Consider the following 20,507-nt stretch of genomic DNA (forward strand, 5'->3'; position numbering starts at 1 on the left):
GACTCCCAAAAAAAAAAAAAAAAAAAAAAGAAAAAAAGAAGAAAGAGTGAAACCAGCGGGAGAGAGGGAGGGGGGGAGGGAAAGAACAAGTGAAACCAGCAATAATACCTATGTTATGGGTTAAATTGTATTTCCATCCCTCACAAAAGAAAAGCCCTGTGTTATAACTCCCAGTATCTCAGATTTTGCATTTGAAAATAAGGCCTTTAAAGAGATAATCAACGTAAAATACAGTCATATTGGTGGGCCCTAATCCAATACAAGCAGTATTCTTCTAAGACACAGGCAACACACAGACTGAGAGGTGACAAAGTTATGACACAACAAAAAGTGGCCCAACCTAGCCAAGACGGCAAAACCCTCATCTCTATTAAAAATTATAAAAATTATCCAGGTGTGGTGACACGTGCCTGTAGAGCCAACTACTAGGAAGATGAGGGAGGAGGATCCCTTGGGCCCAGGAGTTTGAGGATGCAGTGAGCAGTGATGGTGCCACTGTACTCCAGCTTGGGTGACACAGCAAGACCACTTCTTTTAAAAAAAAAAAAAAGAAAGGAGGCCGGGCGCGGTGGCTCAAGCCTGTAATCCCAGCAATTTGGGAGGCCGAGATGGGTGGATCACGAGGTCAGGAGATTGAGACCATCCTGGCTAATACAGTGAAACCCCCTCTCTACTAAAAAAAAAAAATACAAAAAACTAGCCGGGCAAGGTGGTGGGCGCCTGTAGTCCCAGCTACTCGGGAGGCTGAGGCAGGAGAATGGTGTAAACCCGGGAGGCGGAGCTTGCAGTGAGCTGAGATCCGGCCACTGTACTCCAGCCTGGGCGACAGAGCGAGACTCCATCTCAAAAAAAAAAAAAAAAAAAAAGGAAACAGGCCTCAGAAGAAACCGAATCTGCCTACACATTGTTTTGTACTTCTAGCCTCCAGACCTATGAGAAAATAAACTTCTATTTCTATTTATCTATGAGAAAACCAATAAATTTAAGCCACCTAATTCTGTGGTATTTTGTTATGGCAGCCAAAGCAAACCAATACACTGTGATATGAAAACTAGAAATAAATTAAAAGAAAATCACAGACCAGTATCCCTCACTAACAAAGGTCCAAAAAATCCTTTTAAACAATTACCCAATCAAACAAATCCATTAATGTATGTTTTTTAAATAGGGCATATAAATTTAAAAGATGTAAAAGTATATTTATATACAGATAACATGGATGTTTTTCTTATAAATCCTACAGGTTCTACCAAAAAACTATTAGAACTAGTAAGTAAACTTAAAATTTCATAAAATACAAGGACAACATAAAAAATAGTGTATTTACATACTAGCAACAATTAGAAGTTGAAATTAAAAGAACAACATTTAGAACACCATCAAAACATAAAATACTTAGGGATAAATTTTAAAATATGGTGAAAACCCAAACTGAAAAGTATAAAACACTGCTAAGAGAAATTAAAGAAGACCTAAATAACTGGAGAAATATACTATGTTCATGATTCAAAAGACTCGATAATATTAAGATGTCATCTTCCCAAATTAAATCACAGATTCAAAGTAACCAAAATTAAAATCCTACATCTTTTTTTGTAGAAATTGGCAAGATAATCCTAAGATTTATGTGGAAATGTAAAGAACCTAAATAACCAAAACAACTTTGAAATAAAGGATGAAAATTATACTACCTGATTTCAAGATGTACTATAATGATACCATAATCAAAACAGTATGGCACTCGTAGGGATAAACATATATACACCAATGGGACTGAATAAAAATTGCAGAAATAAACTCATATACATGGTTAACCTTTGAGAAAGGTGCCAAGAAAATTCAATGAACAGAGATGATCTTTTCAACATATGATGTTATAATATTAATGAAGCCTTCAATCCTTATCACAGTATATAAAAACTAACTTGAAATGGATCATAACCATAAGAAAACTATAAACCTTCTAGAAGAAAACACACAAGAGAATGTTTTCTAATTTCGTGTTAATTTCTTAGCTAGAACACAAAATTAAAATAATAAAATCAACTTGGACTTAATCAAAACTGAAAATTTTATCGATATATTAGAAAAAAGAAAAAACTTTTGTGCTTTAAAAAATTATTAAGAAAATGAAAAGATAAGCAACAGACTAAGAGAAAATACAATACATAGGTCTGACAAAAGATGTATGCAGAATACATAAAGAACCCTTACAATGCAAGATGACAAGCAATTTTACGGGGAAAAAAGGGACCAAAGATTACAAGAGACACTTCACAAAAGATATGCAAATGAAAAAAAGCACATAAAAATATGTTATATAACAATGAGATAAAACTACATATCCACAAAAATGACTAATATTTAAAAGACTGAAAACAGAGCGCTAGCAAGAATGTGAAACAATAAGAACTTTTATTTGTTGCTGGTAGAAATGCAAAATGGTGGCCGGGCACACTCACGCCTATAATCCCAGCACTTTGGGAGGTCAAGGCGGGAGGATCATGAGTCCGGAGATCGAGACCATCCTGGCTAACATAGTGAAACCCCATCTCTACTAAAAATACAAAAATGTAGCTTGGCATGGTGGCAGGCACCTGTAATCCTAGCTACTCGGGAGGCTGATGCAGGAGAATCGCTACTCCGGAGGCAGAGGTTGCAGCAAGCCAAGATAGCACCACTGCACACCAGCTGGAGCGACAGTGCAAGACTCTGTCTCAAAAAAAAAAAACAAAAGGGAAAAAAAGGAAACGGAAAATGGTACAGACAGTTTTAAAAGTTTTGCAGTTTATTTTAAATTAAACATACACTTGGCATAGAACCCAGCAATTCACTACTAGATATTTTACCCTAGAAATGTGAAGACGTGTCTGCACAAAACCTGAATGCTTACAGAATTTTCTAAATAATAGCCAAAAACTAGAAACAAGTCAAAAATCTTTTAACCAGAAAATAAACAGCTCATGTTACATCCATACAATAATGGGATACTGCTAAGCAATTAAAAGAAAAAAAAATAGTACATTCAACATCAGTGAATTTCAAAAACATTATACCACATGAAAGACACCAGACACAAAAGACTACCTACTAAAGGACTCCATTAATATGAAATTCCAGAAAAGGCAAAATGACAGCAATACAAAGCAGATCACTGGTTGCCAGGTGTTAGGTGTGAAGGTAGACACAGAGTATGAAGTGTTGGCAAAAGTGAACTTTCTGGAAATGTATCATAGCTTCATTAGGGTGGTGACTGCACAGGTGTACTCGTGTCAAAACTCATTCAACTACACACTTACGACCAGTGACTTATTTTATGCAAATTATAACTTAGTAAAGCTGATTTTAAACAAAATCAGCCTCTAAATAAAGGCAAGGAAATAGGTGGTTAACTTGGGTAACCAGGTTAAAAACCTGACCTCTGAGTCAAATTGTTTGAATATAAATACTGGCACCACCATTATTAATTGTGTAACTGAGACAAGTTATATTACCTCTCTGAGCTTCATTTCCTCATCTACAAAATGGGAACTATAAGAGCATCTATATCAAACAGTTGTTCTGAAGATTAAACAAGTAATGTAAAACCTTTAAAACAGTGCTTGGCAAATAGCAATTTATATTTGAGCACTTGCTATTACGAGTATTTGTCCCAAACGAATTGTCAGTACAACACATTCCATGTACGCTTGAATGGACTTGGCATTTACAAACTTTGAGATGCAAGTATCTAAAGAACCCCCAAAACAGTCATCAGTAATTTTTACAAAGCCTACTTTGTCTCATTGTCTCTATTTAGAGCCAAATGCCCACCCGTGAATTAATACTAAAGACAGATGATTCCAGTGCACTAGACACTTGAGCATGGATTATATGTTCCAATTCTGAATTTGGGGAAGAAATGTACCACCCCAAACCAGAGATTAGGAAACAAGGATGAATTCTCAATGGTTATACCAGAAATACAATAAACAGAAATCAGACCACCTACTGCATTCTGTGTTCCACTTTATATAGAAACAGAGGCAAAATCAGTCCATGAAACTTAATTGTGAAAAATGAAAGGACAACTAACATATTTTAGGATATAAAGAAAAACGTGTTACTCTCAGTGAATATATTGTTTGAGAAAGTACCAACCTATCTGAATAGTACTTGGCTCATACATACATAAAGAAAGAGGACAAAGAACAAGTAAGGTAGAAGGCAAAGACAAGTCTGCACAAAAACCTGAACGCTTACAGAATTTTGTCCTACAGACAACACCACATATAAAAACATATCAAGAATTTTAAAAGCACTTTAACTTTTGAGAGACAGAGTTTCACTACGTTGCCTAGGATGGACTCAAACTCCTGGAGCTGAGACTACAGGCATGCACCATCATGCCCAGCTTAAAAAACATTTTATTTGGTATACAGATTGAATATCCCTAATCTGAAAATCTGAAATCCAAAATCACGCAAAATCCAAAATTTTTTCAGTGCCAACATGACTCTCAAAGGAAATGCTCACTGGAGCAATTTGGATTTCAGGTTTTTCAGATTAAGGATGCTAACCTGGTAAATATAATGTAAATATTCTAAAATTCAAAACCAAAACCAAAAAAAAAAAAAAACCCTAAAATCCAAAACACTTCTGGTCTCAAGCACTTCAGATAAAGGATACTCACCCTGTAATACAAATTTTAACAGGAAAAAGACGATGGGCTAATTCCACCGTCAAAAAAGCCTTTCCCCCCAACCTATGGAAGTTTTCTGAGGAAAAGGGTAGCAGGTTGAAATAATAATATAAAACACGAAGAAATCACCATTAAGAACAAACATACACATACAAGAAGGAATAGTAAGCAACAAGGTTTAAGGCTAGTTACTTTAATCAGTAACAGTTCTTAGATGGAACATACCCACCTATGTAACGTTGGCTCATTATCAGAAAAGGTATAAAAATTTGTAAAAGGTAACTGCTTATCAACACATTCTTTAGTAATGAACTACTACTGCACAAGTACTGCCTTCTCAATTTATAGATCACAATTCAAAGTTAATAGTCTTCCTATCCTGTTTCATAATCATCTTTATTTTCTCTACCATTTAAATCACCCACAGAAGTCTTCTGCTGCCATTGATGCTGATGTCCCACCATCTGATAGTCCATAGGTCTGACAGTACCAACAGGTCTGATAAAATATGACATCTCCTGCAGAGTATGTTTCATCACTGTCATCCAAATGGCACATGTATTATAAAGCAAAAGAAGCATCAAGTTTGACTTCTGCAGATTCAAATAAGTTCTTGACAGATGTTACTATAATAATAATATAATAAATGCTGGCTCATTCCAGTAACTGAATATGCTTTAACAGCTCTTTAAAATACATTTAGTCTTGTATTTATAAGCTCACAATGGTCTACAAAGAAAAGCCACTTGAACTTTCCACTTTCCTATCTATCACAGGAAATTCAGTCCTACAATTCAGTGACTTTAAAACATTTTTTACCAGTGTACCCAGTGAGAAATACATTGCATATACATTGCTGTACAAACTATTACTATCTTTATTACGACAGATTCTGTGATATGTTCTATTCCCCCCCACCCCTTTTTTTTTTTTTTGACAGGGTTTCACTCTGCCCTCCAGGCTGGAGTGCAGTGGCGCAGTCATAGCTCACTGCAGCCTTGACATCACAGTCTCAAGTGATCCTCCCACCTCAGCCTCCTGAGTAGCTAGGACTACAGGCACACGCCACCACACAGGCTAATTTTTGTATTTTTTGTAGAGATGGGGTTTTGTCATGTTGCCCAGGATGATCTCGAACTCCTGGGTTCAAGTAATCCTCTTGCCTTGACCTCCCAAAGGGCTGGGATTACAGGCGTGAACCAAGGTGCCCAACCTCACTTGTTAATAGTCTGAAAAACAGAGCCAGACGTTTTTCAGACTATTAAAAATAGCCTGGGATTACAGGCGGTGGCTGCCATCTCCAATCCCAGCTACTTGAGAGGCTAAGACATGAAGATTGCCTGAGCCCAGGAGTTCGAGACCAGCCTGGGCAACATAGGGAGAGCCCTGTCTCAAAAACGGAAAAAAAAAAAAAAAAAAAAATTGGAAACCAGTTATATTAACAAGGATGATCAATGGCCTTCATCTTTAGTGCTAAATGTAATTAATAGGTAATGGCTATATATTGTGCTATGCACAGTCCATTAGAGTATTTAACATCTGCCATGGAACTAAGAAAAAGGAATGGTACTAACATCTGCCATGATACTAAGAGAGGCAATGATACCAGGTTATATTATAATTACACAGTTAAAAGCGATTCTTCAAATTAAATCATGAGCTCCTTAAGAGAAAATTTTAGCTTAACACAAAATAGGCAGTCACATATTTACTGAATGATAGATCTATTTAATGTAGATCCTAACTACTTTCTATCAAGCAGATGACTAAAGTCAACTTTCTCATAAAGAGCTTACTATCCACATGCAAACGCATATTTCTGCTGCAAGAATGGCTGGGACTTGCAGAGGTAGAAAACTTCATTTGAGATAGTTGGAAAAGCTAATAAAAAGGCAGCAGTTATAGAATTGTTTTAAAAAGGAGTCAGTACAAAAAACAGAAGTCATCTTTCAAATACAGATCAGACTCATAGTCTAGTTAAATAAACCATATAATAAAATTTTGCAAAAAATCAAAATAACAAAGATTTCCTTTGAATGTTGAAGATATATCCAATGTCAAGCTAAATACTACTGTCCTGTATTAGATTCCCCATCAATAAAACACTGTTAAAATTATTCAACTTGATAATACCTTCAACCTTTTGTGTCAAATAAAAAATAAAAATGAAACCTAAACCCCTAAACTGTTTATCAACTCTGCAATTAAATATAAACTTACTTTAAGTCAGGAGAGGCCAATGTTTGTTACTGAAATTAGGTATGTGACTATTTACATCAACAGTTCTCAAGGAGGGGAGAAGGACATATCCCTATCACCACGGGAGCATATGCAAACTACACTGCCCACCCCAGCCTCCAATTCAGATATGTTCTCTTGGGATGTGGGCAGGTAAGAAAAGGGAGTGGTGAGGGATAAAACATTTATCTCATATGATTATGAAACAGCTGCTTCTCCTCCAATCTATGCCCCTTAAGAACCACTAGGTCAAATACATGTACTCGAACTTACAGATCTGAAATTCTCTAATTGCACACAAAGAAAACACAAAGTTGAGAACTGGGAAATCTGAGTTCTCATTCTGTCCTTACCTGTCCAATGAGAAACAAAATTATTTCTCTGTGCCTCAATGAGAAAATAATTAGTATTGTATTAAAAATAGGTTATATATAACATCACAGAATTGTTCTAAGGATAACATAAAATGTGAAGCATATGCATATCTTTAAAATGTCCCATAAATGAATAAGAAATTATCATTACTCAAACTTGGGCTTCACTTACATATAAAAGCATAGAATAATTTGAATTGGTTCACAGTTTGACCTTGGGGCATACAAGACAAGACCTAGAGCCAAATAGGAGTGGAAAAAAAAAAAAAGATTCCTTGGGCCTTGCCTAATCCATATTATCCTAACCCAAGAGTCTGGCCAAAATCAAACCTGGCTTGAGTTTTAAATCAGACTCTCAATTAATTCTGAATATTAAACCTCACCAGAAAAAGAAATAATTAACTAATGAGATTCTTAGAAAGTGAAATACTCAGGGCCGCGGTGGCTCACACCTGTAATCCCAGCATTTTGAGAGGCCAAGGCGAGCGGATCACATGAGGTCAGGAGTTCAAGACCAGCCTGGCCAACATGGTGAAACCCCATCTCCACTAAAAATACAAAAAAATAGCCAGGTGTGGTGGCAGGTGCCTGTAATTCCAGCTACTACGCGGGAGGCTGAGGCTCCAGAATTGCTTGGACCCAGGAAGCAGGGATGGCAGTGAGTCAAGATGGTCCCACTGCACTCCGGCCTGGGTGACAGAGTAAGACTCCGTCTCAAATACAAATTTCAATTCTTTAAAAAAAAGTTAGGGTTCCCAATTCCCTATAGCATAGCCTATAGTGCACTGAAGTTCATACAGTGCCTGGCTAACAGTGAATGTCATACAAGTATCTCCTGAATGACAATGATCGATTCCTTATTTCTCACATCTTTTACTCAATTTTAGTGTACTTACATGGAGACTAACATGTTTGTGTTTGTTAAGTACACTAAAAATGAAAATGCAAACAGTGGCTAAAAAGACAACTAAATCCTGCACACACACCCCCTTTGTTTCATTAGCTTATTAGCTACTCGCACTATCGACTGTGTAGAAGTGCAAACACTTCTCAGCCCCAACCATAAACTGCTTGTTTATAAATAACAATCACACCTCAAATGTTCAATGAAAAACAGATTAATTCTGATCCAGAATAATGTACAAAACAGCAGAAAGGTGAAGACATCATTTTTCTGCAGAAACTGGAAACTGTAAGTCTAATCAATAACTTTCCTAACAGTTCCAACTTCTAGTTCTATCGTATTTAACACCACCAACTCAGACCATCTTCAACCCTGATCTGAATCAACTTCCCTCATAATGACTGTGCAAGCAGCCAGCTTCCTACATGCCTAATATTCGATCAACAATTTCCTCAAAAGGGAAAGTACAAAACACTACCAGTTCTTAACTAGCTAACAGCAATTACTTCTCATAATCCTACCAATATCTAAAACCCAATAAAAATTCCAAAACACTCTCAAGCAACACAATCAACTCCACCTTTCACTTAATACGATGACTAACCCCTCCCTCCCAAATGTCCTGACTAAATGCTACTCTGTATCATCCAAGATGCCAACTATGATGACAAAATGTCTATACCTAGCATTTCTCAAGTCAGAAGTTCCAGCATACTCTGTTATCCAGTATAGTACAGTTACATCTGACACAGGGACGTTATTTAACAAATGTGGTTCTCTCTTTTCAAGACACTTGGTGGAAAAGTGAAAAATTTATTAACAGACTTTGACTACAGTCGTCTCAACAGCAGATTCCTAAGTGGCCCATCCTTCGAAATGTAAGAAGAGAGATATTTACACATGCATACGATGGGTACTTACATTATTATAAAAAGCATGTCTTTATAAGACTTCCATGCTTATGTTTACAGCATCATCTACCATACTTCAAATAAACAAATTCTGACCAATTCCATCCCTCTGCATCCCAGGAAGCTTAGTCCTCTACATTTACAAATTTAATTCATCTCAACAAGTACTCCTGATTGACTGGGTGCTCAATTCATCAGAGAGCCAAAAATTTTAAGACTCAACCTCTTTGCCAACTTTGTTATCCAAAATCATTTATTTGACCTTCCACCTTCTTCCCCCGTTATTCCCTAAACTCCCTCCACTTCCTCCTCAGTAACACTTATCTACCTCTTTATTATCCCCACCCTGCCTTGCTACTCCAACATTCCTTTACTCCACCAACCTGCAAACGCTCGAATCCCTCTGCAGACACCACCAAAGGACCAGTATCCCAGGCTCTCCAACAAGCCACCCCCCGCCCCCCGAGCCTAAGCGGCAGAAACTCATAATTTAGGGACAAGGAGGGAGTGCTCTTCAAACCCACCATACGAAGTCGTTGCTTTTGTCCTCGTAGGAGTTGATGAGCCCGTTGCAGAGAGGGGCGAGAAGAGGTCGCTTCCTGCTGCCGCTGCCTAGGCTGGAGCTGCTGCCTCCTACGCCGGCGCTGGGCCTGGCCACGCAGCTGTGCCGGGACAGGCCCGTGGACACCGCCCCGCCGCCGCTGCCCGACACGGCGGGGGCCACCAACACAGGCCGCACTGGGCCCCCGAGGCCGCCTGAGCCGGCGGGCTGGGCCGCCCCGCCGGACACCAGCGCTGCCGCCGAAGCCGCCACGGAAGGCGGCGACGGGGAAGAGGATAAAGACGAGGAGGCGGAAGTCACCGAGGAGGCCGCCGAGGAGCCGGGGCTAGTCCCAGCGGAGCCCGACCCGGCCTGGCGGCTACCAGACATCGTGACTCCCTCCCCTCCGGCCGGACGCTCGGAGGAGAGGGACCGCGACCTCGACCCTCCGCCGCCTCCCCTCCCCTCCGCCTCAGTGCATCCTGAGGACGCCCGACGAGCCGGGAGGTGGGGCTGAGGAACAATAAAGTTGCGTTTTTTTTTTAAGGCAACCACACAACAGCGTCCGACGGGAGGGGGCGGAGAAAACTAAAAAAGCGGAGTAGAAGACACTACCGCTGTCGAGGTCGCCGCCGCAGCTGTCGCGGCAGCAGCCAACCCCGACGCGCCGTGGCCGGCCGTGCGCGCGCGCAAGAGCGGCGGAAGAGGCGGGCGCGGCAGGGGATACCACTGGGGACGCAGCCGGGCTGCGCTCAGACACAAATGCCGCGCTCTCGGGGACTTGGGTCCCTGGCAAAGGGAGTCTCTCTGTCCCAAGCCGTTTTCGCTCCAGAAAACGTGCCAGAGAGCAGACGGTCCTAATGCAGTAAAAGAGTTGAGGAGAGTGGAATGATTGGTAGAGGTGGTGGGGTGGTTTGAAAGACGGGAATGTAGGGGGCGGAACCCTCAAAATGCGACTGCGCACGCGCGCGCCGGGCGCGGACGCTCACAGGTTCCCTGGGTATCCGCCCCAAGCGGAGAATATCGGCGCAAGCGCGGAGTCATCGTGTTACGCATGCGTGCGAACGCACCGTGTTCCGGAACCGGAAGAAGAAACTGTCTCTTGCCTCATGATGGGTAGGCAGGTGCTTCCGAACTGCGGAATGAAGGTTCTCGTAAGCTGGAGACCCACGGAAAGAACACAGAAGCTCCGAGAGGTTGCTAACAGCACTGCATTGAACCAACGCCTCCTGCTCTACTGATGGTGATTCCACAGCTTTGTGAGGAATAAGTTAAGATGAAGTCAGTGAAATTTTCTGCAAATTGCAAACATGGTACCAAGTGTTACCAATTTTATTAGTAGACCACGACCTCACTCCGGTATTTTGAAAAGCTGTTTGCCAAATTGAACATAATAATGGTAAAACAGATTTTGCCCAGTCAGACCCAGCTCAGTCAGAACCTAGGTTTATTGTGGATCTGATATAATTCTAGCACAAAACAAGGAAACGTAGCATTTAATACCACCAGAAAATACACAATTTCTGGTAGTCTTTTTTAGAATATTGAAAATTGATTGTAGGCGGAGGCAGTGGCTCATGCCTGTCATGGCAGCACTTTGGGAGCCTAGGGGGTCGAATCACCTGAGCCTGGACGTGAGGATCAGGCTGAACCTGAGGTTAGAGACCAGCTTGGGCAACACAGCGAATCCCCGTCTCTAAAAAAAGTACAAATAATTAGCTGGGCATGGTGGCAGCAGGCCTGTAGTCCCAGCTACTCGGGAGGCCGATGTGGGAGGATTGCTTGAGCTGGGCAGGTTGAGGCTGTAGGGAGTGGAGATCGCACCACTGCACTCCAGCCTGTGAGACAGAGATCCTGTCTCAAAAAAATAGATAGATAGATACTCATTTGCTACATTCTAAGAGGTGGAAGTTAGAAACAACTGTGTGATTTTTATCCTTTTCAATTCTATCATTTTATGATTTTTATATATTTATTTGGGAGTAAAGTATTGTGAAAATACTCATGACTTAGTAAACTATGTGCGTATTCAAGTAGGTAAAAGGAGACAAAGGTTTTTGAATTTTTTTTTTTAATGAGAATTACGTAATTGTTTTTAAATCATTATCCTTGGCTGCAAAAATCAGTAACAAGGTGACACCAGTCGGAGACTGGATAGGAAGTTGCCGGGCAGATGTTTTCGCGGAAGTATTTTTTGTGTAAGATTGTGGCTTTTGGCCAGGCGCGGTGGCCGATACCCATAATCCCAGCATTTTGGGAGACCAAGACCAGTGGATCACCTGAGGTCAGGAGCTCAAGAGCGGCCTGGCCAACATGGTGAAACCCCGTCCCTACTAAAAATACAAAAATCAACCGGGTGTGGTGGGCACCTGTAATCCCAGCTACTGGGAAGGCTGAGGCAGGAGAATCGCTTGAACCTGGGACGCGGAAGTTGCAGTGAGCCAAGATCGTGCCACTGCACTCCAGCCTGGGCAACAGAGCAAGACTCCGTCTCAAAAAAAAAAAGAAAAATGTGGCTTTTGCAGTTTTTTTGTGATAGTTTTTGTCATCAGGTGTGCAAGCATGAGACCCCTTCTCTTCATGACCTCTGAATCTATTTTTTGGGATTTAAAAAAATCTATTAGTGACTTCCCCCCAACCTTTTGTTTAAAAGATGGGGCTGGGATGCAGTGACTCTTCACAGGGAAGACTATAGCACAGTACAGCCCCCAAATTCCTGGGCTGAAGCAACCCTGCTGCCTCAGCCTCCCAAGTAGCTGGACTGTAGGTAGGTGTGTACCACCGAGCCCATATAATTCCATTTTGATTATGACAACTTTCACAGAAATGAGGCATTAAGTGGGGTAAAAACATTTATAATGTTTTAAAGATTAATTTTTCAGGAGATTAATCTTTCAGAAGAGGTGGGAAATTGGGAACAAAGAGACTAGGAAAAATTAAAGCAGTTCGAGCATAAATAAGATTCTAGATTAGGATGGTGACAAAGTAAGGGAATATTCTGAGAAAAACACTAAGGAACTGATAGGATAAAGTTTAATTATTCTCTGTAAAACTGTCTTTACCATCCTTGAGAGTATGACCCATATCTGTCATATTCATCACCGTCTATTTCAGTGCTTGACACAATGGCCAATATGTTGATTAAAAATGATGAAACAAACAGAAATGACTCCAAACATAACTTCTGGTATAACAATAACTTAATGACAGGATTGGAGGTGTCCAGTAGATGGTTTAGTTTTGAGTGTTTTGAATGAATGTGGGATAAAAAAACTCAAAGAATGGGAGGAGAAAAACTCAAGGAGTAGGCAATGGTTGAAAACACAGGGTTAAGGCAAAGGAGAAAGTTCAGCACATGAGAGACATATTTGGAAGTTACTAAGGGCATAGTATAGTATGCCCTTAGTTACATATCATCAAATAGTTATTATGGACCTATTATTTGCTAAACATATTGCTACCCCCATGATTCTCAAACATTGGTACCCAGAAGAATCACCTAGAGAGCTTGTTAAAAACCAGATTTCTGAGCTCCACCTTATGAATGTGCATTTGTACCAGCACCCAGGTGAATCTGAGGCAAGTGACTAACACTTTGAAAACACTGTGATCGGCCGGCCGCATGCAGTGGCTCATGCCTGTAATCCCAGTACTTTGAGAGGCTGAGGTAGGTGGTCACTTGAGGTTAGGAGTCTGAGACCAGCCTGCCCAGCATGGCACAACCCTGACTCTACTAAAAAAATACAAAAATTAGCCGGGAGTGGTGGCATGCTCCTGTAGTCCCAGCTACTTGGGAGGCTGAAGTAGGAGAATTGCTTGAACCCAAGAAACCCAGGAGGCAGAGGCTGCAGTGAGCCGAGATCACGCCACTGCACTCCAACCTGGGCAACAGTGAAACTCGGTCTCAAAAAGAAAGAAAAGGAAAAAAACACAACACTGTCCTGTAATTGATGATGTAGGGAATGTGAAAGAGTTTCCTTCCAGGCTCGGCGCGGTGGCTCACGTCTGTAATCCCAGCCCTTTGGGAGGCAGAGGTGGATGGATCACTTGAGGTCAGGAGTTCTAGAACAGCCTGGCCAACATGGTAAAACCCCATCTCTACTAAAAATATAAAAAATTAGCCAGGCGTGGTGGTGTACACCTGCAATCCCAGCTACTTGGGAGGCTGAGACAGGAGAATGGCTTGAACCCAGGAGGTGGAGGTTGCAGTGAGCCGAGATCCTGCCATTGCACTCCAGCCTGGGCGACAGAGCTAGTTTCCTTCCAAGTTGCTTATTCTGAGGACTGCTGTGATTTGAATGTATCCCCCAAAACTCATGTTGCAATGTAATTGCCATTGTAACAGTGTTGAGAGTTGAGACCTTCAAGAGGTGATTAGATCATGAGGAGTACTGTTAGTTATTGCAGGAGAGTGGGTTTCTAATAACTGGATAAATTTGGCTCCCATCTTGCCTCTCTGTCATGCTGTCTTGGGCCTTTCACCATGAGGTGACCCTCCCCATATGCGGGCACTGTGCTCTTGGACTTCCCAGGCTCCAGAACTGTGAGAAATAAATTTATTTTCTTTATAAATTACCCAGTCTGTTGTATTCTGTTATAGCAGCAGAAAACGGGCTGAGACAGAAAGTAGTATGACCCCAACTGAGAAGTCTCCTGGGGGAAAAAAAAAATCATCAGTGCTTAGTATTACCTCTTTGCAATGTATTTTTTATAAAATCTAAATTCACAAAAGGAAGCTGAGAGTATGTGATGCAATAGAATTTCTGTTTGTACCAGATGAATGTACTGGCTGAATACATAAATGTAATGACTGAAAGTACACAGTCCTTATTAATTTCTACTGGCAAGATCTTCTGGGAAAGCAGAAGAGAAAAAGAGGAAGCATGGCGAAACACACACAACACACAAGAAGGAAGACAACTTAGGAGAAGTAACAAATAGGAGAAGAAAACAAGAAAAAATGAAAGTAAATGTAAAATGAAAACAAAACCCACATAGTTAAAAGAATACCATCATGTTGTTAAATATAAACCACAAAAATGACCAGAGAAAATCCAGTCTTCTAGCAAAAACACTGATACTGTCTAATGGAGTTAAGATGGAATGGAATTAACAAGCGGATTGAACTTTCCAGGCATTATTTCTGAGGTGTCTTATCCAAATGTATTTTAGGAAGATAAGGCTGCTGGTTTCCGTCTGCAGCTAGCTCTGCCCTTTGTAACAGGTTCCTGACTCACCTGCAGGGTTTACTACCTGCTTGCCCAGATTGCTGTCTAACCAAATATCTGAGTAAACAATAGTTCCCTGTTAAGTTTTGTTGTTAAGTTAATGTGGTTTTCCTGGTAAATTAGTGATGTCAAATAAACTGAAGGTGATATTAAAAAGCTAAACTAGTCCTGGCACAGTGGCTCACACCTGTAATGCCAGCACTTTGGGAGGCCGAGGTGGGTGGTCAGGAGTTCAAGACCACCCTGACCAACATAGTGAAACTCCGTCTCTACTAAAATTACAAAAATTAGCCAGGAATGGTGGTGCGCACCTGTAGTCCCAGCTACTCGGGAGGCTGAGGCAGGAGAATCCCTTGAACCCGGGAGGCAGAGGTAGTGGTGAGCTGAGATTGTACCACTGCATTGCATCCTGGACAACAGAGCGAGACTCCATTTCAAAAAAAAAAAGCTAACCAGAGGGCCAGACGCAGTGACTCATGTCTGTAATAACAGCACTTTGGGAGGCTGAGGTGGGAGGACTGCTTGAGGTCAGGAGTTCAAGATCAGCCTGGGCAACATAGCGAGACCCCATCTCTATTAAAAAAAAAAAGTTAAAAAATTAGCTGAGTGTGGTGATGCATGACTTTAGTCCTGGCTTCTCAGGAGTTGAAATGAGAGAATTACTTGAGCCCAGGAATTGAAGGCTATAGTGAGCTGTGATCACACCACTACACTCAGGTGTGGATGACAGAAAATAAAAAAAAAAAAAAGCCCAAGATTAGGAAAACCAACATTGATTGGAAAAGTATTTCATAGTTTTATATATGGTGAATGAATACATATTTTATGAAGGTACAGGAAGGTTTAGATCCACATAAAGATCATAAGCCGAAACAAAATTAGGTCTAATGAATTCTATAAGAACACATCAATTGGTGTCATTATGAGGTGGTATCAAAGGGCAGAAGGGGAAAAAAACACCTCACATTGAAACATAGCAGATAATGTTACAAGTCTTTTGCTCCGTAGATTTGACCACCTGTGTTTGTAACGTAGTATAAAGTGATCTGGAAAAGTGGATATAGTTGGAATCAAGAAATGTTTAAAACAGTACATTGTCCATTGTAATTTGCATCAAGACTCCTTCCTAGATGGTGAGTGATATTTTTCTGCCTAATGCCTTGAGTAGTGAGTAAATAATAGCACTTCTAATACCCACTCCTATCACTCCTGAAGTTACTTTTATACTATGTAATATGAACTTAATATAAGTTCATAGTCAAGACAGAAAAAAGTCATGAAATGATGAGATATAATATCAGTACTATGTGGAAAAGGAGGAAAGGGTACAGTGTTTCTGAGGCCCAAAGAGGTTCTGAACTAACTTGAGTTCACAGCAGGAGTCCTATACTGTTACACGTTGAGGATCTGTTATCTGAAATGCTTGGGACCAGAAGTGTTTGAGATTTTTCTGGATTTTCGAAAATTTACATTACACGTACCAGCTGAGCTTCCCAAATCCAAACATCTGAAATCCAAAATGCTCCAATAAGCATTTCCTTTAAGTGTCATGTCAGTGCTCAAAAATGTTGGATGTTCTGATTTGTTAAGCCCAACCTAGAGTAATTTATGGGTGTGATTATGTACGGTAATGCTAAAAAGATTGAGTGTTCTTTACATAAGCAACTTGGAAGTTTCATGATAAGAAATTCAACTGGTGGCAAAGAGAAATGATGTATACAAGTTTGGTTTAGGGACAAATCGTGGTTATCGGAGAGAAGGAATGAGCTTGAATGTGATTAATAGTTCTCAGATGGCCTTCCATCCCAATCCCCCTGGACTCATGCCCAAGTTCTCAGGAGAGAAGCCTGCAACAAAAGAATTACACCCCTGAATTATGTAAGAAACAGAATGCTAAAGTACCACTAAATTTTGAACTTGTATAAACAACCCTGAAGAATGGATGGCATTTGGATACAATAACTTTGATTACATGTATATAGCAACCTTGGAGAAAAGTTAGTTTTCGGGGCATATTTTTAACCTTTGAGGGTGATATGAAGTAAAGCAAGCTTTGCTCTGACAATGACTCCTCTTATTCTCTGAATCAGTGTGGTAATTCTTATTTTCATAATTTGCTTTATTCGGGTACAGCAGGTATGTCTTTTATCACACTGTAAGTCGTCCCTCACACAGAGACCTGAGCATCTACCATTAAACCAGTTCATCAACTATATTTGCATTTATCACTTTGTTGTGAGATAGTAGAAACTGGTATTTCACCTTCAGTTTGGAAAAAAATAGGTCGAAGCAATAAAGCTGATGGCCAAAATCTTGGCGCTCCACCCCAAGTTCAACAACTGAGAGTTGCCTTGCTGAATCTAGGTCATCTCTGTTTCACATCACTCTAAATGATTCAAGAGCACATCTTGGTTTTCAATCCGTTGAACCACTGTCATAAGTAAAAATTGATTTTCATGCACCATTCCTCATTCTTTCTTTGCTCTATACCACTCTCAAACAGTTGGTTTGTACCAAGATGTAACTAGATCTTGATAATACTTCTGAAGAAATTATAAGCTGAATTCAATATTGGCATCCTCTGCAGTGTCAGCCACAGTGTATTACCTTTTGTTGTTGCCATAACAAATTACTACACATTTAAGAGAAACCTCAAGAGTAACCAAATCTGCTGATAACTTGAAATTGGACTACTAACCTTGAGAACTGTGGGAAAATAAATTTCTGGTGTTTAAACCACCTAGTCTGTGGTATGTTGTTATGGTAGCCTAGCAAATTAATACAGGTATCCAAGAGCCATTTTTAACAATAGCTGTTAACCTTTGAAGAGAGATTTTATTCAACAAAACTCTAAAATTACATGTCCGTTTGTTTTACTAATGTAAAAGGTATCTTTCTCAGAAAGACACACACAGAACTTGGTGGGACTTTCTTGAGAACAATATTGAGTCACAGTTTATTTCCATTTTTTCCTCATGAGAAGAAAATGCATAATTAATTAAGGTCATGGTGAGAATTATGGAGAATTTGGCTAAATGTCCTCAAATAATCAGTAAGAAAAAGATGGACATATTTATCAACATTAAGAACAATAAAAATTAAACCCCCACATATCAAAGACAAAGGCCAATATAAAATGTTAAACCAAGCCAGGTGTAGTGGTGCACATCTTTAGTCCCAGGTACTCAAGAGACTGAGGCAGGGAGATCCCTTGAGTCCAGGAGTTCGAGTCCAACCTGGGCAGCATAGCATAGTGGGACCCTGTCTCAGAAAAAAAAAAAAAAGCAAAATGATAAACTGTGTAAAATGTTGCAGTAAATAAGAAAGACAAACCCTAGGCTCTGTATAGTGCACATTGATTGTGTTTTGACTCCCATCATCCATTTGCCTAATTTCTGGTAATATTTGAGGATCTGTGCTCTTTCTTATTTTTCTGTCCATGTGGTTCTCAACAGAGCCCAAAACTCCAGGAAGTGTAGCATATAATCCAGGTTTAAACCAGTGAATCACATTCACAATGCCTTCCTCAGAGATTGGTTCAAGGATGGGCAAATGATTCAAGAAAGAGGAGCTTGTGTTTTGTTTTTGATTTTTTTTTGTTGTTGTTGCTTTTCTCATTGGATCTGAAGCATAAGAGATCTTCAGATTGGGATTGAAACTGTTTCCACCATCTTGGTACCATCTTGCTACCATGTGGAACCCATGAATGAGACCAACAGAGGAAAGCATAGTTAAGAAGTGGAGATGGCTGGGTGCAGTGGCTCACATCTGTAACCCCAGCCCTTTGGGAAGCCAAGGTAGGCGGATCACCTGAGGTCAGGAGTTCAAGACCAGCCTTGCCAACATGGTGAAACCCCATCTCTACTAAAAATACAAAAAGTAGCTGGGCCCCATCTCTATTAAAAATACAAAAAATAGCCAGTAAATAGTAAAAAAAATTAGTCCCAGCTACTTGGGAGGCTGAGGCAGGAGGATTGCTTGAACCCAGGAGGTGGAGGTTGCAGTGAGCCAAGACTGTGCCACTGTACTCCAGCCTGGGCAACAGAGTGGGACTCTGTCTCAAACGAAAGAGAGAGAGAGAGAGAAGGAAGGAAGGAAAGAAAGAGAGAGAAAGAGAGAGGGAGGGAGGGAGGGAGGGAAATGAAATTCTGACCACATCATTTCAGCCTTAAATCCAGCCATGTCTGATCTTAGCGCTATCCCAAAATATAAAGTTACATAGGCAATAAATTCCTTAACTGCTGTCCTTGCACTTACTGTTGTAATTGTCAGTATCTTTCAGTTAGACTCAGATTCTTGATTTTGATGACTATGTCTTTACTAGTTTATTCCCAGCATCCGGTAAAAGTACCTGGTATATAAAGGGAAGGGTTATTGTATTTTTACTGAATAGATTTGAATTAATATATTCTCATGTTTTACAAGTGCCTTAAAAACTAATCCAACTTTCTGTGTAATTTTGACTTCTTTACAACATTATGAAGATATTTTTTAGTCTAGGGTGAATGCGTGACTCACTAAGAACTCACTAGTATTCTCTTATATCATGACTCCATATTTTTAGTGGGTGACACCATTTGATGCACTTCCAAACACCCCCATAGCAACTGATGTTTCAAAAATATACTCAAAAGACATATTTTCATCTGTGTCAGATCACATACTATATATCATCTCGGATCAGAAGCCCCAGTAACAATCTGCTATGGAGATCCTTGTTTGCCTTCTTCTTACTTAGGAGTCAGCACAGTCTCCAGATTGATGTTTGTTCATTCTTTTATTCTTTCATGTATTCAGTCAATATATCCTTAATCTATTGCTGCATAACAAACATTCATAAGCTTAGAGGCTTAAACAACATTCACTTATTTAGTTCATGAGTCCATACTTTGGCAATTTCTCCTGAGCTCAGATGGGAAATCCTTTAGGTCTCACTGGGACTCCCTTCTGTGTCTGTAATCTGCTGCTGGATTGGCTGGAGGCTAATGGGTCTGCAGGGACCTCAGCTGCAACAGCAGCAATCTGCTCCATGTGGTGTCTCATCATTTTATCTTGACTATTAACTTAATCATAAAACCTGAAACCCTTAGGTTTGGGATATCACAGGGTAGGCAATAGCAAGATAAATTATTAGGGAGACTGTGGAATAAAAGTCAAATCCAGACTTAATAAGGAGAGACGTTATTCAAAAGAATGATTGCTGTCGGGGGAGAAAATTGTAGTGGGAAAAATGCTTTGACCACAGGTCTACAAGTGACTTGAGATTTAGGCAAAAAGAGTTTGTCTTTTATAAGGAATAAACAAAGCTAGAAAGAACCAGGTGTGGGGAAGTGAGGCAAATGGATGATGTGATCAGATAGATCAGAGACTATTTTTAATTGGAGGCCAGTTTATTCTCAGGAGGAGCTGTATGCTCTTTCAGGATAATGGTGGGGCAAAATTTAGGGGTCTGGAGGAAGGAGAGAGCTTAACCAAAATTTTGTTAAGGGGCATTTTGTTCCAATTGATCAAAATTTTCTTCTTTCTGTACAGAGGCTAGTGTTGCCTCATGGTCTGTATGTCCTGGTCGTCAGAAAACATTATTCAGAGTGTTACAGCCCTTTTAGAATTTGTCTAGCAAGTTTAGAAAA

At 40.2% G+C, this 20,507-nt stretch overlaps 1 protein-coding gene across 1 annotated transcript in view; it reads right to left on the reverse strand.

The window, feature by feature from the left end:
- COP1 (COP1 E3 ubiquitin ligase) overlaps positions 1 to 10,567 on the reverse strand; it is a 259,480-nt gene extending 248,913 nt beyond the window's left edge. Inside the window, 1 exon segment of the mRNA XM_017891684.1 lies at positions 9,633 to 10,567. Within this exon segment, the coding sequence (XP_017747173.1) occupies positions 9,633 to 10,039 (407 nt within the window). The 5' untranslated portion in view covers positions 10,040 to 10,567.
- Positions 10,568 to 20,507: the final 9,940 nt, after the last annotated feature.

This window comes from Rhinopithecus bieti, unplaced genomic scaffold, assembly GCF_001698545.2.
Source record: "Rhinopithecus bieti isolate Rb0 unplaced genomic scaffold, ASM169854v2 scaffold_20101, whole genome shotgun sequence".
Taxonomy (NCBI): Eukaryota; Metazoa; Chordata; class Mammalia; order Primates; family Cercopithecidae; genus Rhinopithecus; species Rhinopithecus bieti.